The following is a 25,603-nucleotide window of genomic DNA, read 5'->3' as shown; positions in this document are numbered from 1 at the left end:
TAAGTCACATTCAGAGGTTTTATTTGAGAATTTTTATTCATTTTTTTTAAATTTTGGTGTCATTTAGACATTTAAGCCACTTAAAGTGATTGAACTCTCGACACGAGAAAAGCGACAAGTCCATGGTGACTTCTCACTCCTTTCTCCTCTTTTCACATTATTACTTATAACTTAAAGATAACACCTGCGTTCCTAGTAGTATTCATTCTGCTCATTTTTGTATCTTAGCTCAGATGTCCTATTTGTTTCTTAGAAGACTACCAGTGAGGTAGACTAAAGCTTTGCTGGTGTTATACTGGCTATCAAACCCAAACACCCATGCATGGTGTTTAATGTGTTTTAATTAAACAAATGAACGAACAGCAACAAGTAGCTGTTTTGAGGAATTATTCGTGCTAAAGGGCCATATGTAAACATAAGAACATGTAGTAACTAATAAATGTCTTGTAGTTCACAGAAGAGGACAGGCTGGCAGCTCAGTATGTAGAGCACTTGCTTGGCAAGCGAGTACCAGGCCTGAGTCTGATTCTCAGAATCTGGGCCCGGTGGTGTACACTTATAATCCTAAAACCCAGGGGTCAGAGGTGGGCGGATCCCCGGGTCCAGCCAGCTAAGTTGAATCTGCCAGTTCTAGGCCAGTGGGAGACCCTGTCTCAAAGTTTAAAAAGGGGAACAAAGTGGATGTTGTCCCAGGGAAGGTCACCCAAGTTTGACCTCTGGTTTCCACATGCACAAACACATGTGTACAACTGCACGTGTGATCACACACACACACACACACACACACACACACACACACACACCCCACAATAGTAAAGGAAAAAGAATGGAGACTAGGGAGAAATACTCTGTGATGCCTGTCATTATCAAAGGGAAGATAAACATGTTAAACAGCTTAAGGAATGCGCTCACTCCCAGTACTCTGAACAGATGTGCTACACACGGCTGCCTATTACTGAACGCCAAGATGTTGGTGCTTATCATTAGTGACATATAGTTTTAAGGGAGCCAAAAGATAGGAAAAGCAAAACAGTTCTCAGGCTCCCTCCTCCCCAAACCGGCATAATTGGAAACTACTTTTCCTTCTGTCTGGCTTCAGCAGCGCCCACCTTGGTTGCCATGAGACGAGGACTTTTCTTGAACTGGTTTTGTGTCAGCTTTTTCCTCGTTTGAGAGGTGGAGTCTGAGTGTGAACTACTTAAGAATGCACTGTTCGCTGTTTAATTTGGCCCGGGAAGATGGAATTCATCAAGCGCCGTCTGTTCAGATGAACTTTAAGCAACGGCAAGCAAAGCATTTGTGGTCCTTGCCGCACACACGATGCAAATTGCCTCCCAAACGCTGAGGCCGTGAAGGTCCAGGATCGCCCAAGAAGAGCGAAGACCCCGCGACTTCTTATCTCTTCACCGGAGTGCTAACGGGCTGGTAGGGGAAAATGAGTCACTTTTTTTATTAGGGCGTAATAAAACTAAAAAGGAAAAAGAATAACCCCCAAGTTCTCATATCTGGAACCCATCTTAAGACTATAGTAAAGTCTGCAGCAGTTCCCAAGCCCACCACTCCTGACATAAGTGGGTGACCACCCTTCCCTACAGCCTGACTGTTCATGCATTTAAGTGGTCCTTCCAGAACCATTTGGATATTACAGACTTTTAAAGCACCTGTGAATAATAAATAATTTTAACGCTCACATTTCTCTTTTGAACACCCTGTAAAGAGTATTCATTTTCAGTCAGTTAAATACATTATATGGTATAGGAGTCGTTTTAGTGTGGAGCTATTGACTTAAAAAAAAAAAAAGACAAAGCAAACACACACACACACACACACACACACACACACACACACAAATTAAATATTATTAAAGCTGCAGTTTTTCCATAGCTTTGGACATTCCAGTCAAGAATGAAAGGAAGTTGTTATTTGAGAATGCAAAATAATTTATTTAGAATGACCTCATCCTTTGGGAATTTTAATCATTGCTGTAAAAATGCATTGCATAACTTGTCTTGGTGGCTTTGAAAATGATGTAAATTTGTTAGCATGATGGCATGGGAAGATACACAAGCACCCTGTCACCTGTCTGTTAAACACACAGTTCAAATTGCTGTGCTGTTTCAGTGGCGCCTCAGCCATTGGCATTCTTGTGCAGCTGTATGTTTCCCTCAGGAGTCCCAGCTCGTGTTAAGGTGATTCTGGGAGCTAATGAATGGGGAAAGTTCAAGCCCACTGAAGTAGACAGCTGGCAGACCTAACGAATCAAATATAGAAAGAAAGCAGGACAAACCCAGAAATCAGCTTTGGTCTTACGTTTTAACCTATTGCTCAATACTTGCAAAAGGAATCTATTCAATTAACTTATTATGATGTTAAATAATGCCATGGCTGGATTGCTCTTGCTTGAAAGGGAAGGGAGTTAATTTCAAAATTATATCCTCAGCTTCAGAATTACATAGTAACGTACTTGTTCCAAGGTTACCTATCTTTAAAGACCCAAGATTATATCCTGTGTATGATAATTTAATGCTTGGAATAAAACATGGATTTATGCTCCATTAATTTTTAGATATTGCCAACTATTCATGTTTTGTTTTCTTGCTGGCTGTATACACTACTGTGAATGCTTCAGGCACTATGGATTTCTATCGGGCCACCCTTTAGAACTTGTATTCCAGGGGTTCTATTAAAGAAAAGAAAATAGGAAACTGTGTTTATATAAATATGTGGACATTTGGAAGGGGAAGGAGCACATGCCACCCTTCTCAATCTCCCTGTTTACATGTGCAGCTTTTCCTCCAGCAGAGACCAGGTGCCCCAGAAACAGTCACTAATCTTTGTAACACCCTGGAGGGTAAGTAGTGAGAATTATTATCTTCATATTGCAGGTGAAATACTTAGGTAGGGGCAGATTAAATGACTTGGCCAGGTCACTCTCCAAGTCCGTTATGAAGCTCAAAATAAAACTCCAGACTCCTGACTCTCCGTTCTTCTGAGTCATGGCACCTGGCGCAGAGATGGACCCGGCCTGTCAATAGTCCTTCACTTTCTCACACTTGAAGACTAACTTTTCTGTAAAGCTCTTCTGTGTTAAGGAAACCTGATTGTATGACACTTGCACACCCGTGGTACCCAGACCATGATGAGATGTCCCAAGGGGACTCTGCTGATTCTGAAGGAACTTGGTATTAGAGAGAGATTGAGCAGCTGGCTTCTCACTAACCCGGCCCTGGGAAGAGCTGGGTGTCACACAAGTTAGTTGCTTGCCCTAATTTATAGAATTTCTTAGATGTGTGTGTGTGTGTCATTTCTTTAATGTGTGTGGGTGGATGTGGGTATGCACACATGTGGAGGTCAGGGGTTGACCTTGACTGTTCCTCACTTGCCATCTACCTCGTTTGCTGAAGTAGAAACAGTCTTTCACTGGATCTGGAGTGCATGGATTTGGTTCAGCCTGCCGGTCTGCAAGCTCCGGGATCCCTCTGCCTCCACCTCCCATCACTGGGATTACATGTGTACACAACCATAGCCATCTTTTTATTTATCCATTTGTTAGCAGTGTGGTGCTGGGGAGGGAATTCAGACCCTCAGGCTTGGGTTGCAGATGCTGTACTCACTGAGGCATCTTTCTAGCTCCCTAATTTCTTTAACATCGATAGTGATCCAATGCGTTTTGTAACTTTAATTTCTTCTAAAAAATTCCAAATTGTCTATAATCCTGGAGTTGACCCGACAGGCTTGGCTCCTGGCCCCAGAAGCATGGGTCTTACAGCAAGACCTGCTTAATGGTATGAAACAAGACTGGGCACACTCCTGACTCTCCTGAACTGATCCCCATCCTCTTTCTTTCGGCCCATTATTTTTATTTCTGGCTGCATTTACTAGACTTGGAAGGCGAGCAGTATCTGGAAACCTCACTGCCTCCCTTCCACAATGGCAGGCTATAAACTTAGACTATCTTGCTCCTTCGGATAACAGGGTGGCCCTGCCAAGCATGCCTGTGGCTCCGTCTGCAATGGCTGGGATAAAATCACCTCCGTCTTTGCTTGCCTTTCCAGGCTGCTGTGAGAGGGTTGAAGGCCCACATCACAAAGAAACTTTGTGCTCTGGTCCTTTCCGCTGTGGTCGGAGCTTGACTTCGCTGTTCTGTTGGTAAGCACTTTTGCCCATAGTATGACGGAACAGGTGTTGCTCTGCTGCTAACTGAGTTTCCAGCTGTCCACCCTCAACGCAGACCAGGCAGAATCTGGTATTCTGTCCTCTCAGGCGGCCTGGAGAGTCATTGAGCCTGAGGTGGAGGTCTTCCTTGCAGGATATGGCCGTTTCGATGCCAGAAGATGGTCGGGAAAGCCTGGCTGGCTAACAAAGACAGGCCTTCAGCGGCTGGGTGTAGCTCCAGCCCCACATCCCCTTTGGCAGCTGCTCAGAGGCCACTGCAGTGTGGCCAGCCAGCAAAATTAGGAAATAAGGACCTCTTTTATTTACTCAGGCTGCTGAATCATGGGCATTCCTGTCTGCTTGGAGAAAAGTCAGGCGGCTCTACTTTCCACGGAAAGTCTCAGGAGTGCTGCAGTCTTTCATCTCAGAGTGTTCACACACTTGTTTTAATGTGCTTTATGGAAATGGTGAAACTCAACAAGTGCAGACGCTGTAGGCAAACATCTGCACTAACTATGCACACACATTTGCATCTTTAAATAGCCTTCTAGGCCACAGAGTGGGCTCCCCGCAAACTTTCTTCCCTCACTAGAAGATCTTGCCCTCGCTCTCTGAGAGTCAAGGAGTGTGAAGTGACTGATTCCAAGATCTGAAATTGAACATGGACGTCGAAGCGCCTCGTACTGAAATGTCTGCCAGTTGCCAGAACACAGAATGACAGTCGGCAACAGACTGGAGAAAGTTGAAGTTGATTCTGAATCTGGAATTTGAAAGAATCCACCACAGATTTTTCCATGTGTCAGAAAATGAACTCACAATTCTTTACTGGCAATGGAAGAATTCCTTTGCATGGGTTAAGTACCAGGGATAGGCAATTCTGGAAGAATGAGGTAGACCTCAGAGATAGAATGGCAGACACAGTCCACCGACACGTCTTGAGAGGCCAGGACACCCCTGGGACGTGGACCAGGCCCTGGGCTTAGTTTCTAGCTTCTTTAACTGCATGTTTCTAGTACTGGCCAGTGAACTTTCTGCCATCATGATGTTAAAGCAGAAATTAGCCTTTTGGAAGCAGCCTCTATTCTCATATTTATTTCCTCTCTCTAAAAAATAATACTTTCACCTCCACATTTCCCCTCTGCTCAGTCCGCTCCCCTGTCCTGAGATGTATAAATTTTGTGGGTGATTGTCACCTTCGGCTACAGGGCCAAGAGGCAGGGATGAGGCAGGGCAGAAAAGCTTTCCAGCACTCTGAATTCCAGTCAAATACTTGATCCTAAGTTCATCTCCTCAACATGTTAATGAAATTTTAAGCTTGGAAGAACACTTACATAAGAGGTGGAGTCAAGCATGGACCCAGACAAGAACATTGATTTAAACATGGTGTTAAGGATTATACTCCTTTTCTTTCTTTGTGATAATGGCTTGTTGCTCCCCGTAATTCTTTATACTTACCTGGTGTCAGGAGTTGTACAATTTATTTTTACAGTGGCCCGTTGCCCCATGATTATTCACACATCTGCAATAATGATACATCACACCCACACATAGTCTAGGATTTAATGATAAATTGGCTTGCTAGAATTTCAGGCTTACTAGTTCACTTCATAGCAGTCTGGAAGCACAGAGAAGGCTTATTCACTGTTTTCTCCAAATGTGCAAATGAGATGATGTGTTTGAAAATATTTTAAAATAAAGCAGCAGGATTTAAATGTAAAAGACAAATGTGAAGTATGGCAGGATTTTTAACCTAGACTGCAGAGTAAATTTATTAATGTTTTCAATTGGAAGAATCTGTAGAAATTTTGGGTTATTTCAAGGATACCAAGTGTACGTATCTTAACGGGAAAACTAAATCTCTGCTCTGTTGTTTCTGCTGTTGTCCTTTTGATTTTTTGTTTGTTTGTTTGCTTTTGGTTTAGTTTTTGATTATTGCTTCCACATGTATTACATCACGAGTTGAGTTTCTCTGCGTGTTTCATGTGTCCCCATAACTCTTACCTGCCTCTATGAAACCCTGCCCTAATCTGGAAGCGTGAGGGGCTGTGGAGTCATATAAACAAGGAGACCAAATCATGAGGTTTTCAACTTGCTTTGTTGCAGTGGGCAGGGATCCAGGAATGGTGTTTGGTTGTTTTCTCAGGGCGAGAGCGCTGCCATCTGGCATCGATAGTGAGATGGCCTTGTCATCAGTTTCTCCATGCAGGAAAGGAACGATCCTCATCTGTTTCCTGTGGATAAGGAGGAGGCTGACAATCTAGTAAAATCTTGTTACCTTAAAGAAAGCAGACACGGAATCCATTCCATAAAGCCCGCCCGTTTCTGCTTTTGTGTTCTTCATGTCGCTCGTGTGTGAGCCTTAGTGCCGAGGCATTTAGCTTCCTGGATTCTGTTCTCACCGACGACTTTCGGAACCTATCTGTATTTCTAACAGAAATGCTGTCACGCCCCTCTCCCAGCCTTTTCATTTTCTGAACTTTGGAAAATATTGTCTTTTGGATTTTCAACACTTTTAAAACTTCTTCTGACCTTGAGTGAGAAATTATCGTAAAAAGCAAAACAGCTTTTACAACCTGTTTTGAGAAGGTTGTGTTTTTTACTTGGATGTTAGGGAAACAGCAGAAAAAACGGGGAACACCATGTAACCAAAAAACACCACCTAATGTAAATCTAAGGTTGAGTTCCTTCACGTATACCGTGCTAAGCTTCATCTGCTGGCAGCCTTGTTTGTCTGCTCTTGGTTACACATAAATCTCTCAGCGTTCACCATAATCATTTATCACTTTTCCTGTTTCCAGTTTTTCACAAGTTGCTTTGTCTCAGCTCACCTCAAAGTGTGGGTCCTGTTTAGCTAAGGAAGTCCAGGCCACTGATGCTTTTTGCAGAAGGAAGAAATGGTAGCCCACCTCTTGAACTTTCCCAACAAAACACATGATTACAATCTGGTCCTACTGAAACTCTCCATTTTTTTTTCTTGATCCTGGCTGATCCTAGCTGTATGTAATATCTAGCAGTGCCTTCTAACATTTAATAATCCATTTTTTGGCCTATGGTTTCTGAATCTTTCAGTTATTGAAGAAAACCTGGTTGTCTTTCATTACACAGGACATAATTATTATTGTGTTTTCTGTCTCCTTTCATGTGCTTACTTTTTAATATTTTTTTGCTGAAAGCAATAAGGTCTGTATCAATAAGAACCCCATAAAAGACTTTTGGTCTTCAGAATTGCCTTTTTATAGAAAAACAAGCAAAATGCAGAGGGAATTTTTTATTAAATATTAGACATCTGGGTTGACTACATTAATTTTAAATCACTCCTGTAATATTTCCTCTTTTCATTTACTTCTTCACATGCTCACAGAATATGCAAATCATTTTAGAGTGAATACAAAAGAAACATTAAATATATTAAAATCTGCATTTTAATAAAATTGTCAATGTGTAATATATGCCTCACTTCTAAGGAAAAATGATAAAAGTAATAACGGGGTAATTTAGACATAGAACTGTTTAATATCTTTTTATATTTTACAAACCAGAAAAAAGTAAATGAAGAATAAAAGCTTGGGCTCAAATTCGAGAATGTCTCACTCAAATGCTCGCTCTTCCTCCCCGCAGAAAGGTTCAAGGTGGCCCGAGTATGTGTTCGCGGAACCGGTACGAGCGACTCCCTCTTGAGTTCTCAGCACGTGTAGTGATAAGTCCTGTTGCCTCTCTTTGCAGATGGAGTTGACGTTGAGGACGACCCCACCTGCTCTTGGCCAGCCTCCTCACCTTCCAGTAAGGACCAGACTTCCCCCAGCCATGGAGAAGGCTGTGATTTTGGCGAGGAAGAAGGTGGCCCTGGACTGCCATACCCGTGCCAGTTCTGTGACAAGTCATTTAGCCGCCTCAGCTACCTAAAGCACCATGAGCAGAGCCACAGCGACAAGCTGCCCTTCAAGTGCACCTACTGCAGTCGGCTGTTCAAACACAAGCGCAGCCGTGACCGCCACATAAAGCTCCACACGGGGGACAAGAAGTACCACTGCAGCGAATGCGACGCGGCGTTCTCCCGAAGCGATCATCTGAAGATCCACTTAAAGACTCACACGTCCAACAAGCCATATAAATGTGCCATTTGTCGCCGCGGGTTCCTGTCCTCTAGTTCCTTGCACGGACACATGCAGGTTCATGAGCGGAACAAGGACGGCTCCCAGTCTGGCTCCAGGATGGAGGACTGGAAGATGAAGGACACTCAGAAGTGCAGCCAGTGCGAGGAAGGCTTTGACTTCCCAGAGGACCTCCAGAAGCACATTGCAGAGTGCCACCCCGAGTGCTCCCCGAATGAGGACCGAGCAGCCCTCCAGTGCATGTACTGCCACGAGCTGTTTGTGGAGGAGACCTCCCTCATGAACCACATAGAGCAGGTGCATGGAGGCGAAAAGAAGAACTCATGTAGCATCTGCTCAGAGAGCTTCCTCACTGTTGAGGAGCTGTACAGCCACATGGACAGTCACCAGCAACCAGAGTCCTGCAATCACAGCAACAGCCCTTCCCTGGTCACCGTGGGGTACACCTCTGTGTCCAGCACGACTCCTGATTCCAACCTCTCAGTGGACAGCTCGACCATGGTGGAGGCCGCCCCACCAATTCCAAAGAGCCGAGGGAGGAAGCGAGCCGCGCAACAGAGCGCCGACATGACGGGCCCCTCTAGCAAACAAGCGAAAGTTACCTACAGCTGTATTTACTGCAACAAGCAGTTATTTTCGAGTCTCGCGGTTCTGCAGATCCACTTGAAAACTATGCATTTAGATAAGCCAGAGCAGGCCCATATCTGTCAGTATTGCTTGGAGGTCTTGCCCTCACTCTATAACCTAAATGAACATCTTAAACAAGTGCACGAAGCTCAGGACCCAGGCCTGATGGTTTCGGCCATGCCTGCCATCGTTTACCAGTGCAACTTCTGCTCCGAAGTTGTCAATGACCTCAACACCCTTCAAGAGCATATCCGCTGTTCTCACGGGTTTGCCAACCCTGCCGCCAAGGACAGCAATGCGTTCTTCTGTCCCCATTGTTACATGGGGTTCCTCACTGACTCTTCCCTCGAAGAGCATATAAGACAGGTCCATTGTGACCTCAGTGGCTCCCGGTTTGGGTCTCCTGTGCTTGGGACTCCAAAAGAACCCGTAGTTGAAGTCTATTCCTGTTCCTATTGTACGAATTCGCCAATATTCAACAGTGTTCTTAAACTGAATAAGCATATTAAAGAGAATCATAAAAACATTCCCTTGGCCCTGAATTATATTCACAATGGGAAGAAATCCCGGGCCTTGAGCCCCTTGTCTCCTGTGGCCATAGAGCAGACATCTCTTAAGATGATGCAGGCAGTGGGAGGTGGCCCTGCCCGTTCTGCTGGAGAATATATCTGTAATCAGTGTGGTGCTAAGTACACATCCCTAGACAGTTTTCAGACTCACCTCAAAACCCATCTGGACACCGTGCTGCCGAAACTGACCTGCCCTCAGTGTAACAAAGAATTCCCCAACCAGGAGTCCTTGCTAAAGCATGTGACCATCCACTTCATGATCACCTCAACCTACTACATCTGTGAGAGCTGTGACAAGCAGTTCACCTCGGTGGACGACCTCCAGAAGCACCTGCTGGACATGCACACTTTCGTCTTCTTCCGGTGCACGCTCTGCCAGGAGGTGTTCGACTCCAAGGTCTCCATCCAGCTGCACTTGGCCGTGAAGCACAGCAACGAGAAGAAGGTCTACCGCTGCACGTCCTGCAACTGGGACTTCCGCAACGAGACCGACCTGCAGCTGCACGTGAAGCACAACCACCTGGAGAACCAAGGCAAGGTGCACAAGTGCATCTTCTGTGGTGAGTCCTTCGGCACGGAGGTGGAGCTGCAATGCCACATCACCACGCACAGCAAGAAGTACAACTGCAGGTTCTGCAGCAAGGCCTTCCACGCTGTCATCCTCCTGGAGAAGCACCTGCGGGAGAAGCACTGTGTGTTCGAGACCAAGACCCCCAACTGCGGCACCAACGGGGCCTCGGAGCAAGTGCAGAAGGAGGAGGCCGAGCTGCAGACCTTGCTCACCAACAGCCAGGAGTCCCATAACAGTCACGACGGGAGTGAGGAGGACGTGGACAGCTCTGAACCCATGTATGGCTGCGACATCTGTGGGGCGGCCTACACCATGGAGACTCTGCTGCAGAACCACCAGCTCCGGGATCACAACATCAGACCCGGAGAGAGCGCCATCGTGAAGAAGAAAGCAGAGCTCATTAAAGGGAATTACAAGTGCAACGTTTGCTCGCGAACCTTCTTCTCCGAGAACGGGCTCCGCGAACACATGCAGACCCACCTAGGCCCTGTCAAACACTACATGTGCCCCATCTGCGGAGAGCGCTTCCCTTCCCTCTTGACTCTCACTGAACACAAAGTCACGCACAGCAAGAGCCTGGATACTGGAAACTGCCGCATTTGCAAGATGCCTCTACAGAGCGAAGAGGAGTTTCTGGAGCACTGCCAGATGCACCCTGACCTGAGGAATTCCCTGACTGGGTTTCGCTGTGTGGTGTGCATGCAGACTGTCACCTCCACCTTGGAACTCAAAATCCACGGGACCTTCCACATGCAGAAGACAGGGAATGGGTCCACCGTGCAGACCACTGGGCGTGGCCAGCACGTTCAGAAACTGTACAAGTGCGCGTCTTGCCTCAAAGAGTTCCGTTCCAAGCAAGATCTGGTGAAACTTGATATCAATGGCCTGCCATATGGTTTGTGTGCCGGCTGTGTGAATCTCAGTAAGAGCAGTAGCCCGGGCCTCAGTCTCCCTCCTGGCGCCAGCAGACCTGGCTTGGGCCAGAATGAGAATCTGAGTGCCATGGAGGGCAAAGGCAAGGCAGGGGGACTGAAGACGCGCTGTTCAAGCTGCAATGTCAAGTTTGAGTCTGAAAGCGAACTCCAGAACCACATCCAGACGGTGCACCGGGAGCTCCTGCCAGACGGCAGCAGCACACAGTTGAAAACGCCCCAAGTGTCGCCCATGCCCAGAATCAGTCCCTCCCAGTCAGATGAGGTAACTCGCCTTTCTCACATTTGCTATTTCCCCTCCTTCAAAAGCTTCCCCTTTACAGTCAAGCTTTCCATGATTTTATCTGCTGTTGTCACGTATGCCAAGAGATGTGTAGTTTGAAATGCGATGCTTCTCTCCCTATAGCCATTAGGTAGCAATTACGTGGTTCCTGATATGTAGCATTTTGGCTTGAATGGTGTAAAATAGGACTAATTCCAGTCCCCCTAGGACACTGTCTTCTCAGTGACTGAAGAGACTGGTTCTCATGCCAACCCCACTGAGATCTGGGATCTCAGCGTAGCCTCGCCGCACACTGAAATCCCCAGCAATGACTTGTGTGTACAGCAAAGAGATAATGACACATGAGTGAGCTAGTGGGAGCCAACACTCTGGCCTGGCGTCAATTAAAAGGAATGTATGTATTGGCGGGTAACAGATTAGGTCGGGTGTCTTTCTAGTACAGTGTTGTCAACATTCACTGTTTTTCTTTGCCTTCTGGATAGTGGGGAAAATACTTTCTCACGAAAGGAGTTTTTCAAAGTGCCCACATTTATCTGCGTAAGGACACCATCCCTGAGCATCACTCTCTGTGGTCCAAAATTAACATTTATCCCTCCTACCCCAGTTTCAGAGTACTGCATCTCTAGCTTTCCTTTGGTACGAGTACGAAAAACACATTCTTTAACAATGCAGTTGTAGTTTTATAAACTCTCATTCCTCGAAGCTGAACAGAGCAGGGCTCTGTGGAATGTCGCCTTTACCACCCCCACTTCCCAACCTGCTCCTATCTGGAGATCCATCCAAATGAAAACCCCAGGGAGATCCTTGTCCCTTCCATGTGGGGTTCCTGTACGGTTCTTATCTTGTCTTTGCACTCCAGCTCTCTCGGAAGGCTCCTGGTGTCTCCCCACAGATAGCCATCAAGCAGCCTGTGGGAGAGAATGGAGCAGGCAACACAGAGCCCATCCTCACCCAGTGTGGCATCTGTGTGACAGGCAGACTCCCAAACTTTGAAGCTGTTCTCTCGTGTCCCCTGCCCAAGTAAATCTGCGCTTCCCTCTCATTTAAATAAATGAAATCCTTTCACACTGATGGAGACAGCTGGGAGAACGTAGTGTGGATATCGGTTCCTGGCTTCGGTGTCACATCCAATCCAGCAGTCCCTGAAACAAGTACTACTTAATCATATGACACTGTGGGCTTTTCCCCCCAAAACTTTATTTCAAAAAATGTTTAAGTCTGTAGGAACATTAAAGAGACAGCCTAATGAATGTGTATGTTAGTGTACTCGTGCAGTCTACGAGATTAGAAAACTGGCCCTCCCTCCTCTTCCTGTCACATTTCTTCCCTGTTTCTCGCTTTTTCCCTCAACCATTTTAAAAATCAGCCTAGGCCACCTGAAAGTACACTGCGGATAGATTTTGACATCTCCTTAGACGAGGATATTCCATGTTTAGCTATATTATTGGCTAAGGTAATAGAGTTAGCTACATTAGCAGAAATTAGATAAATCCAGAATCTTTACTGTCAGAAGGGCCGTATACAAATTTCTAGACTGTCCTTAAAATGTTTTGTTTTTAAATGTTGTAGAATACAGGGTTGCAGTGTGTGGATAACGTGTTTGCTGTGCAAGTGAGACAACCTGAGTTGGGATCCTCAGAACCCACATAAAAATCAGGTGCAACCGTGCAGGGGAGGTGGCGATTGAAGGGTCCCGGGCTTCTTAGCCAGCGAGTCTAGCTGGGGCAGCGAGCTCCAGTGGGAGTACCTGTCCCACAGTATAAGGTGGTGAGAGAGAGATGTCGGAGCGCACCCAGTGTCAGCCTCTGACCGCCTCAAATATGCACAGGTGCTTGCACATGCACTGTGTACACCACACACACAAACTGAAGATTTTTTTAAAGTTGTAGAATAAGCGTTCATAAAACATTTATGCAGAGAATTGTTCATCTCCTTTTCCAGGATTTTGAATATCCATGGTTAACTTAAACAGCATGTAAAGATGGGTTAGAATGACTGCATTAGTGTGTGTGTGTAATTGCGATTTTCTGTGCTAACCATCAAGACTGGACCGCTGGCTTCTTAGTAGATTGCTTCTGGAAATTCCCGTCCACGTCTGCTTTTTCTTATGTGTTCAAGGTTTATACTTTCTGATACTTATAAATCACACTATTGTTCTACTTGAAATGAAATGCCTAAAAAATGAAAGCAGCCTTATGAAGAATATGTACATATTAATTCAGCTAGAACTACTTGTCTGGAAAATCATTTTTGGCCTCCATGGTTTTTTTTTTTTCATGCCTTGTTCTTCATAGACTAGCACTCTACACTTGAGTTAATTTCTCAACCAGAAAACTTATTCTTAAATCATCGTCTGTCTTTTAATTAGTCCTGAGCTAGTAATGATAGCTAGAAAGATCATTTATAATCTACACTTTCATAAATCATTAAAATATTTTAAAAATACTTACATCTACAATGATTTTTTAAAGTATTTAGCTATCAATGGTCAAAGCAACTTTTATGCAATACGTTATCTCCCTCTAAACTTTATCTTAAAAGGCTTGCAGAGATGGCCCTAATTGACTAGATATTAGGATTTGGTTTGTAAATATTTCCTTTTTTCGTAATCAGCTGAGCAGGTTTTATTTCCAGTGTGTTCATCATCATTACTATTGCCATTTTAAAATTCATTATTCTGTTTCAGTTTTCAAGTTGTATGCAATATACTCTCTCAAATTCAGAAGATACAATTATTTAGATTTACAGAAAAATTGCCTAAACATACATAAAAGTTTCTACTTAAAAAATCCTATAAATATAATATGTTAGTGGGAAGAAATGATATTATGTAACAAGTATTTATTTGTTACATTCTTGGATAGTCATGTTAAATTTGTGATTTCCCATTATAAGTCATGTGTGAATTTTTTTTTTTGGCACATCAGTTAAAAGAGAACTTACTATAAAAGCCAAAAGGTGTGTCACTTGGGAATGAATTTTATCACAGATGAAATGGGAGTTCCATGACTGTTGTCTTAGATGCTGGGTTTTGGGAAGGCCTCAGCAGCAAGGTTGCTTAGTCCCACTCTTCTCGCCAAGGCTTCAAATGAGAGAGGAAGGTGACCAGAGATGAGAGAACAAAGACACCCAGATTTTGTTTCAAGAGTTCAAATTTTTCTGAATTGTGACTTCTAATCACATAGGGCTACTGGTGGCACTCACATTCATGTACATATATGTCAGAGACATATGGGTTATCATTTGATTGGTATTAGATTACATAATTGAACAGATTTAAATGTACATATAAATCTAGAGATATGGTACCATACAGTCTCCCAAATGAATGCAAGACAAGATGTGTGAAACTCAAAGAAGGACTGCTGTAGACAGCTGTCATGTGGTGGAGGTATTGGGAGGTGAATTTGAGCCCCTCTGCTCTTGCTCAGTGCCCTTCTGGATTTATGAAAAAATTGTTTTCTTGTGGTTTGCTCCCATGATTATTAATAAAAAATTTCTATGAGACTTTGGAATACAGATTTGAGAGAATCCTTATCCTTGATGCTCCTCAGTGGTTGACTGTGATGCAATTTGCTTATTACCTACACGTCCAGGGATGGAGAACCCATCAGAGAGGAAGCACAATGGCCATCTAGCTTCAGCTCCATGTGAGGTGCCTGGCAGAGTTCCTGATGTTTGCAGTGTATATGAATGTTGGCTTCTCTGGGTTCCCTGATGATGGCCTGGAAGCCCGTTAGTACCTTAGAAGACTGTCGCAGGGCTTTAAAGGTCTTTGAAAGATGTTGGGAGAACATGGGATCTGTGGTATCCTTCTGCCTAGGTTTTTGTTTTCTGTTGTTTTTCAGGATGGTTTCTAGGTTTCTCCCATGGATCATTTCAACTCATACTATTCCTACCAGTGCATTCCAATTACTCTTGCAAGGGCCATCTTTATCACTGGAAAGGACAGTGGAGGTCCTCTGATTCACCCACTGTATTTTAGAGACAAGCAACCAGGCTCATATAAATTGAAGTAATCTAAGGTCACAGAGCTAGTAAGTGGCAGTCAAGAAAGTTCAGCTCTCTACTCCCCCAACTCCATTCAGGCTCAGGACCATAGGGTTTGTTTCTGTTGAGATGAGGTCTCACACTGGCCTCACATTTACTATCTCACAGCCTGTCCTAGAGCTGCTGGTCTTCCTTTCTCTGCTCTGAGCACAGGATTTACAGACATGTGATCACACCGGGCTAAGATCCTCCTTTGTGCTGTTCCAAGTCCAGGCATTTGTCCCAAGCTGCTGGCATGTTTCTTAGCTCTTTCTGTCCTCAGTCATTTCTCCTCAGAGGGTCCTGAGCATCCGTTGCTGGGCAGCTGACTTCTCTGTGCTCTCTCTGGCCTTGGCTATCATTGCGACTAAGTACTTGTCACAGGTGTCAACAGATAGCTGTTGCATTTCTCAGAAAGCCCTGTCTCCCTTCCTGGCTCACCTCTCACCTCTGTGAGTGCCCCATAGCCTGCTCCTTTCAGTCTTGGTTTGCATTGCTGCTCAGGCTTTGCATGCTTCTGTCCCGTGGCCCCTCCCACTCCTGTTACAACAACTGCCACACTACACCAGTGACTCTCCAAATTCTGCCTCCAGGGGGCAGGACGGACCTCCCGGGAGTGACGGAAATGTGTTACAGTTCGATCTCAGTTTTGATTATGTGCCTCCATGTTTTTGTCTATACTCGCTGGATGTAAAATTAGTGCATTCTTTTGTATGGACCTTATACCTCTGTGAAGATGGTGTCTGTGTATTGATTCATTAATTAGTTTGTTTGTTTGTCTGTTTATTGTGTATGTGTGTGGTGTGTGTTATATGTGTTTGTGTCCACATGTGCATATAGGTGTGCATACAACTATATGTACGTGTGGAGGGCAGAGGTAGACACCAGGTGAATTCTCTCTTTTATCTTTTGAGATGGTACCTCTGTCTTGGCCTGGTGCTCACCAATTGGCTAGACTGGCAAGCCAGCTAGTTTGGAACCCAGCTACCTCCGCCCACCCCCAGACTGGGTTATCGGTGTACACTACCATACAAGCTTTTTAATGTGGGTTCTGCCCAGGCCTTTTTCTTATTGCTGCCTTGAGAGGCTTTTGCTGTTCCTAGTTTAGACAAGGAGGTGCCTGGGGTTTCCTGTGATCCTGTGTTTTACTTCTGTCTACTTTACTCAGGCAGCTGACCTACTGGGGGGCGGGCAGTAACTGTCTCCCATCCAAGTACGAACCAGGCCTTACCCTGCTTAGCTTCTGAGATCAAACAAAATAAGACGTGTTCAGTTAAGGCCATAAACGGCAGAGACTATCTTTATGTTTAGATCTGTCTCCTCCTCCTGTCTAGACACTTCTCTCTGAGTTACGTGCTCTACACCAAGGTGGACTTAGCCATCGGTATCTCTTTCAGATATGTGTATTGATTCTCTCTCCTAAAACCATTCTTCTCCCAGACATCCATGATGGTAGTGAAGGAAACACCCTGTGCCTATTTACTCAGGGAAACACTGGCAGTCCTTCTGAGTTCCTCCCTGCCCTTCCTAGCCCATTAGGAAACCCCAGGGATGCCACCTGTAACTAGAGTTGTCAAGATGTCTGTCAAGTGCTGCTTCACCTCCAAAGTCATCGTCTTCCTTTAGTGGACGAATTCCTCATGAATTCATGTTCTTCATCTTCTTCTGCCTTCCACTGCCTTCTTCGGGTCTCAGTAGGAAGTGTGCGCATATACATTAAATGATGTCAGTGCACGTTCATGGTGCCTTCTCCCTTCCTCGAACAAATCTCCACATCTCACCAGTGTGTGTGGCTTCCTAGGAGCTTGGCAACCATAGACGAAAGAACAACATAGTACTTCAAAGTAACACAAATGGTGAGACGTATTTGTGGTACTTCAAATTCATGATAACTCAGTTCAGAGATATGCTGATTGTTTTCCCAAAATGTGCACAGATGCTTTGGAGTTAGCGGTGATGTAAGAATGCTAAAATAAGTTAAAAAGTTTGAAGTTTCTAACTGTTCAACATTCATCTTTAATGTAAAGGTCTATTCCAGGTGTCTGAGAGCCAAAATTCTGTCAACATAGGCTTGTGCTAAAAATAGCAATGTATCTAATAACAATTTCTATATTTCTTTTGCATTGTTTTTATACCATAGGAATTTTCATATTAGGTGGAAAAATAGAAGGTTGGGAAAAGTTACTTCTTTTATTTCAGGTTACTGATACTAAGTTTTGTAGAGCTAGTACACAAGGAGCATAAAATAAATGGTTAGTTAGGCTCCCTCTAAGTAAGTCACATTTAATAATTAAGTTGGAAATTTATATGACAAAATAAATTCATAAGATTCAAGACATTTTTTCAGTACACTAAATTGCTTTGCCAAGTCCAATCTGCCTTCCAGATTTATTGTTGTGTGAAAAAATTGTTTGGTGTCTACAGAAAGAGTTTATGGCCTTGGCATAAATGTCTGGGCGTGGCCTAGAGCTGCTGACTACCTCTCTCTATTCTTTGTGCCCAGCCCCCAGATCAGCTTGTGTTGATCATAGCCCCACATGCAACTACCATCCTTAGGGTGTCTGTGCCTCCCTCCAGTTCTGAATTTTTTGCTGATATTATCACTGCGTTTGCAATGTGCTTTTAGAAGTTAGAAATGTTTTTGTATACAAACAAGAGTGTGTAATAGTTGACCTTTAGGTTCAAGGATAAAAAGGCTTGGAATCACTGTATGTAGACTCTAAGCCCTATCTAGGAGGAGAGTTTTATATTTTTGCTGCAATTGAGTCAAGATGGAAATTATTAGGTATTAAAGAAGTTTATTGAGAAACAGAAAGATGCATTCTGAATCTCTTTACCTACCACATGGTGTGTTTACAGTTTTCTGTTGTATCTACTTTGAATTTTTAGAAATTCAACATTTTGTTTGTCAGAACTCTGCCAACGTCTTTTTGTTGCTGTTTTTTGAGACATGGTTTCTCTGCGTAGTTTTAGTGTCTGTCCTGGATCTCGCTCTGTAGATCAGGCTGGCCTCGAACTTACCTGGCTCTGCCTCCCAAGTGCTGGGATTAAAGGTGTGCGCCACCACCACCTGGCCTCAAAGCCTTTTCTTAAAACTTTTACAGTTATTTATTATTTATTTGTGTGTGTGTGTGTGTGTGTGTGTATGTGTGTGTGTGTGTGTACAGAACACATATACACGTGTGTATGTGCACTTGTCAAGTCTTTTGCACAACTTGCTGGGGGCGGTTCTTTCCCTCTACCACATAGGTTCTGAGGATTGAACTCAGATTGTCTGGCGTGGCAGCAGGTAGGTGCCCTTAACTACTGACCATCTCGCTGACCCTCGGTCAGATACTTAAGAAAAAGACTGAACAGCAGGTTCCTTGAGATGATACTTGGTTTTAAACTTTGAATTGTTCTCACTTTTAAATCCACTTGATTCTGGAGCTGGAGTTTGGATCATTTGTTGCTGTTTTTTGCAGAAGACGTAGGTTCATTCAGTCTCTAGCATCCACATCAGGCAGCTCACAGCCACTCATAACCAGGGGACCCAATACCCTCTTCTGACTTCCACAGGCATCTACATGCACATGGCACACATACAGACACATGCACATTAAAAAATTAAAATTCAAAAATAAAAAATGGCCGGGTGGTGGTGGCGCACGCCTTTAATCCCAGCACTCGGGAGGCAGAGCCAGGCGGATCTCTGTGAGTTCGAGGCCAGCCTGGGCTACCAAGTGAGTTCCAGGAAAGGCGCAAAGCTACACAGAGAAACCCTGTCTCGAAAAACCAAAAAAAAAAATAAAAAATAAAAAAATAAAAAAAATAAAAATAAAAAATGATCTGAATGTTCTGAACTTTCTGGTCTTAACCACTCATTTTCTTGATTATCATTCCATAGAAATGAGATAAATTATCATTTCCACTTTCAAGTTAAATTGGACTTCAGCACTTCATTGCACATTCCCAGTTTGTGGTCCTGCTAACTCTTCATTACACCCAACTAGAGTTGTTTCATTCTCTTTCCGTGGAGAGTGCTGTGTCTTCCTCCTGCCTCGCTTCGGTGGCCTATGTGACCGCCGTCTCCAAGCACACCAGACCTGTGCCTGCTGGCCTGCTGGTTCTGGTTTTACTGTGTCTCTCCTCTCAGCAGTTTTTCTACACCAGACCTCAGCTGTCCCATTCACTCTCTCCCCATCTTATAAACAGGTCTCAGTGAGTTTAAACACTGAAGACCACACAAGTCATATTCATTGAGTACAATACAACTACATTTTAAGTGAGAACGTTGTCTTTAAAAATTGATAAATTTTCAAGTTAAAAAAAAATCAAACAAAGCACAAAGAAAGCTTTAAAATAGAAATTAAAAATACTTACCTCTGGTGGCTGGGTGTGGTGCATACCTGTGAAAACGACATTGGGGAGGTAGAGGCAGGAGGAACAGCGTTTCAAAGGCATTCTCGGCTGCATTAATTCCAGGCCAGCCTGGTCTACAGGAGACTCTAGTGCAAACAAAACATGTTTAAAAACATATAAGTAATACAAGACTTGGTAAGTTATTTGGAAATAGAATTATGTGCTAGAAAATAACCACATTTTATTGATGGATTAAAACTACAACCTGAGCTCTGGGATATAAGGAAGCAAACAAGAAAATGGACTCTAAAATGTAGAAAGGAAAAGTTAAAGCTAGGAGCAGGGACTGTTGAAGAAACACGTGAACATCCTAACAAAGGGAAGAAAGGACCAATGGAATGTCCAAGCCTCTGATGAGGATGATGAGGAGCACGAAGACCGTGTCATCTTGCTGAGAAAAGAGGAGCCTTAACTTTAGTAGTAGAGGTTAAAAAGACAAAGGGAGACTAGCTAACCACATGGACGTAACTAACACAGCGAGGTAGTCTTTCTCCAACTGAACCAAGCACTCTAACCGTAGCAAAGGGATTAAAATATCACACGAGTGCTTCAAACACCATCATGTGGTTCATAATTAAAGTTAAACAGCTTATTTTATGCCTATCAATGCATTCCTAGGTTTATAGGAGGTGAGTATTGCTTACCATAAGTTCTGAAGACTATCCATAGTGTTTTATACACATACACTCCCAACTTGAATAAACCAAAGCGCCCATTAACATGGAGTGAATAAATATACTTTCCTAATGATTTGGGTCTAGTCTGTTTGTAATGGAGTACTGCTCAGCAACAGAGAATGACCTGCTGTAATACAGCGACCCGAATGACTCACATACATAGTGTTGAAAATGGAGCCAGATAGGTACAATGGCTTCCTCTAGTCATGCAAAGTTTAGGAATGGACAAAAGTAGTCTGTGATGACTGAGGTCAGAGTAGTTACCTCTAGGCTGGAAGCTACTGGGAAGGAATTGGAAGAATTCTTCTAGGTGATGGAGTGTCCCAGCCTTGTTCTGTGTGGTGATGACTAATGTGGACAGACACATGTGAATCTATCCACTGCTTGGTTTGCATGGGCCCATTACTTCTCACTATAACTTTTAACCCAAAAGCCAAATACAATGAGGAAGAACTTCCATTATATGCATACATTTATGATACTAGCTCAGAAGTTTCCATTGTATGGAAAAGAAGTTAGAATAATGTAAGTTATCAAACCAGCTCAAGAAGAGGGAGAGAGAGGGAGAGGGAGGGAGGTGGAGAGGGGATCCTACCAACATTAAAAAGCTCAATAAATTCTTGAAAATTTTCCCACAAAGGAAATACCGGACACAGATGGCTTTTAGAGTGAATTTTCCCAAATATACACATAAACCCAAAAGTATGCCAAAAATATGTGAAAAAGAGCTAATACTCTATATTATAATCTTGATATCAAAACCAGACCAAGGTAATAAAAAAGAATAGTCTAGGTCGGTTTTAGTCGTGATTTTACATCCTAAAATTTTAAGCAAAATATCAATAAAGTGAAATCCCCTGTGTGTCAAAATAAGGTTACATTGTTATAAAGTGGGTTCATCACAAGAACACGAGGTGGGTTCAAGTTCAGAAGGTTGACTAATTTACCACATTGGCAAATTAAATAAGTTACATGTTTATTTCCAGGATTCCAGACAAAAATATTCAGCATCTTTTCATGCTTAAAAATACTAGACTAGTAATGAAACCAGACTTTCCTTGACCTAATGAAGACTATTTACAATGTCAATATTAGCAACCAGTACAAATTACAGAAAAGTTCTGATGAAATTAATATTTCATAAAACTACTGATCAAGCTTGTGGGTAATATAACTAACCAGGTAAGGCAAATTTAAATATAGAAGTATAACTCAAAACGGAAAGTAGTTTAACTTTCACGTGCAGGATGTGCGCTTTTTGTTTATAAAGAAACCCAAAGTATCTGTGCAGGCCATGTACCACTGAGCCACATCCTCGGACTCATTGCCAAAGAACCTAAAACATTTAATGCAGCTGCTGATGCTGATGCAAAAAACTTAAGTAACATGCTCTTTATTTACAGTGTGACAAAACGGTGCAGTATATAGTCTAAATAATCTCATTGATAATAGGCACAAAAGCATATGTATTCAGTGATAAATTTTATAATATATATAAAACTTTTATGTAGAAAGGGATTAAAAGTTTTCTAGAGATGTTCTAAAAGGCCCCGGTAAATGACAAAGTGCACCATGAGGTCATCACTTCTGCTGAAACTGATGCAGTGAGTCTTACATTGGGAATTTCAGCAAAGTTTGTTTGTTTTACATTCATGTTTTTAATTGTTGGAACTTGACAAGCAATTCCAAAATGCCTATGAAGAAACGAAAGACGAAGGGATGTGGACACTCCGGGCACTGTGGTACACAGCTTTAAACTCAGCATGTAGGAAGCTAGAGCAGGAGGGTTGGGTTTGAGGCCAGCCTCGACTCATAGTAAGAGGACCGTCCATGCGAGCAGCAGAGATATTCTTGGGGTGAAACAGTAAGCAGGAGAGGACTTGTCCTACTATCTCATCATTTATAACTAGTCTACAGCAATTAATAGACCCCACATGAGATGTTCCCAGAGAGATATGTATCTGAAACCTCAGGGTAGCGTGCAGCCATCCTTTTTAATCAGTGAGAAGTGGATGAAGTATGAATTCGTTAACTATTTGGGCAAAAATCAAATTCTTGCTCATATATAAAAAACTAGTTCCACGTGGTTTATATACATATATGTTTGAAAGACAAAGGCATCAACCTCTTGAAAAACTAGAGAAAATATTTTTATGATCCCAGGTTAGGGGATGATTTTTTAAATAAGACCATGTAATGTGAATCACAAATTAATTGATTGCTATGTTCACCTCCATCAAAAATAGGAGAACCGAACTCAGAGATACATGATAGCAACACATATTGCCATAAATATAACTGAAAAAAATATCAGCTTTAAAAGTATGTTTTATTTAAACCATGAGTTAGTAGGAAATCACAAACCATCAAATAATAAAATGAGAAATTAAGAAGACCTTTGTTACAAGCAGGAAGCAACAATGCTCTGTCAACACATAGAAACACAGAAAACCCATTAGAATTATGGGGAATGTCAATTCAGAGGACAAGAAGATTGTGTGGGATGGTCCCTGAGGAAGCCAAGCTGGGTCCAGGGGCACAGGTGTTTAATGGATGTTCTTTATATGTAACCTGTATTAAACACGTTTTTTATAAGCATTTGGTATTTAACAAAACAGGCAGAACTGTAAATGCCCTTCACTATGTAGAGAAGGGCACTGTAAAGCCAGCACTGTACATAGGCAGCCAGCAGTGGTTAAAATTCTAGCGGCGACCTCGTACCTGCCCAATCCAGGGAGCCTAGAACCTCTTCTTTCATTGTTGCAAGTAAGTTGGTCAAGTGTGGTAAAGGCATTAAGACGCAGTCATATCCCAGTTAGAAGGTTTCCTATGGTGTAGTTAGAAAGAGCAGCGTCCATGCTTGCTCCCTGAACAGGTGTGACCTCCTGGCTTCCAGGACATTTGGCTAGAGTATTGATTTGTTTTTATTAATTGCCTTGTGAGATAATAGATGACTTCTTGCAATATACAGAACATTGAGGAATAAGGTTGTAAAGAGAAGGGGCTTTATACAAATATAAGTCTATGATTATAACTGTGTGCTATAGTTCTTTATACGGATTAGCTGCTACACATTTGTATCCTCAGGGTAGCACCTGGAAAGCCTGTAGGGTCAGTCGATATGGACAAATGCCATACTAGAAGTGCCCTCAGCTGAGTGCAGTTTTTGGGGAGCGATGGCCACTGTGGGCAGTTAAGTCTAGCACAGCCCCAATGTGACAGAGCAAGAAGCCCTTTGCATGTATCTATGTTAAACATCAAACAGATAGGAGAGAACTGAGGCAGGGGGTGAGCATGACGGTACAAGCATGTACAAAAACACTGTGGTTGCGAGAAGAGGTCAGCGCCATGAAAGGTGGACGGAAGCGTTGGCTAGATATGCTCCATGGTGCTCACAGCACTGATTTGTGCATCTTAAAATGCTTGTAACTTGAAGCTTGGTGATTAAAGTGATAGAAACTATGAAAAAGATGGAAGCATTTCTCTGAGAACTAAATATTGATATAGTTTCTTAGACTCACGTATAAATAGAACATAAGATGTCTCATAAGTATGTAATGTCCTATGTAATTCACATCATAAAGAGATTGAGTGGCAGGTGAAGCCTTGTAAAATCCCCCATATCGTGGCAAATAATTTATTTTATAGAATTATACATGGCATCGTCCAAGCAAGTCTACAGTTTTTGCTGGAGAGAGGTGGCCACTGTGGGGCGTTTAGGGGTATGCAGTATAATAGGAGAGAAGAGAAGATTTTATTAGGCAGAAAAAAATTCAAATACAGTCGACAAAAGTGTCTGTGAGGCTTTCAGCTCTCAGTTCCCTGTTGATACAATGGACTTTCTGCACACACTGCCTTTATACACATACTTTCTTTCTTTCTTTCTTTCCTTCTTTCTTCCTTTTTTTTTTTTTTTTTTTTTTTTTTTTGGTTTTTCGAGACAGGTTTTCTCTGTGTTGTTTTGGTGCCTGTCCTGGATCTCGCTCTGTAGACCAGGCTGGCCTCGAACTCACAGAGATCCACCTGCCTCTGCCTCCTGAGTGCTGGGATAAAAGGCATACGCCACCACTTTCTAAGGTTCTCATGAAGAGCAGGTGACTCACTGAAATGTGAAGGGTCTTGTGTACACAAAGCACAGCACACATGCACACACACAATATACGGTACATTTATGTATTATAATACCTATGTGTAAGTATTATACATGCATTCCTGTTCATTCATGCATGCATATAACTGATTTATGTAATGTGTTTTCAATTAATTTATTATGACAATCAGCCTAGAATAATGGCTTATTCAGTCAAACTGTATCTAAACAAGTTATTTCCCCACAGTTGATGAAGTAGAAAAACATAATTAAATGTTAAAATTAACCTAGAAGAAGTGCTGAAAACAAAGGAGCAAAGAAAATGCAAAAACCACAAAGATAAAATCTTATTTTATTTATGATGGGGTTAGAGATAGTTTCAGTAAACACAGAAGATATAACAACAGTAAACAGATAAGTGCCCAGATGCATAAGATAACCATTCATGGGAAAGGAAAAATGTCTAGTGATATTACTGGATTGAAACACATCTCCATGGGCAGGGGAATTAAAAAAACATGGAGGAAACAATGTTTAAGTCAAGAAGAAATTGTCTGTGTGAAGCATAGTAAATGAGGAATAACAGAAAAAAGATTTAGTTTTAAATTCTAAGTCAGAAAACAAATAAGTAATTTAAAGACCAAGAACTCGATTTGTGTGATTGAAATCCATTGACATTGTTTCTGAAGAATATTTGCATTGGAAGGGCAGAGGGGGGAAAGTGGTGATATTTTTATGTTTGTTTTTAGTAGAAATTGTAATTTTGACACATAACCTTGATTTATTTTAAATATATCTTCAGATTACTAATATGTGATAAGGAGAGGGGTGCTTTAAAGCAAAGGTACATCATGATCTAGAGATTCAAGTGGTATTGATAAACTTAAGTTACAGAATCTGATATGAACATAACTCATCTTATCTCAGAATGATCTTGGCATACTTACATTTATAAGTTTGTCATGGACCATAAGAAAGGCAAAAAGGAACTGTTATAAAAACATGTTTCCTGAAATAAAGAGTTTAATTATGAGTAGTGACCATATGTTTAGTGAAGACTATTTATTCTCTAAAGACAAGTAAGAGAAGAATAAGAAGAAAGGAGAAGGGTGAAGTGGGTAGGAAAGGATGGAGGAGGAAAGGATGGAGAAAGGATG

General features: G+C 42.6%; 1 protein-coding gene across 1 annotated transcript in view; it reads left to right on the top strand.

Annotated features, from left to right (window-relative positions):
- Znf521 (zinc finger protein 521) overlaps positions 1 to 25,603 on the top strand; it is a 286,221-nt gene that overhangs the window by 116,954 nt on the left and 143,664 nt on the right. Inside the window, exon 4 of the mRNA XM_059246530.1 lies at positions 7,879 to 11,231. Within this exon, the coding sequence (XP_059102513.1) occupies positions 7,879 to 11,231 (3,353 nt within the window). The remainder of the gene's footprint in view (positions 1 to 7,878; positions 11,232 to 25,603) is intronic.

This window comes from Peromyscus eremicus, chromosome 19 (assembly GCF_949786415.1).
Source record: "Peromyscus eremicus chromosome 19, PerEre_H2_v1, whole genome shotgun sequence".
NCBI lineage: Eukaryota > Metazoa > Chordata > Mammalia > Rodentia > Cricetidae > Peromyscus > Peromyscus eremicus.
This window is presented reverse-complemented; position numbering and strand designations above follow the sequence as displayed.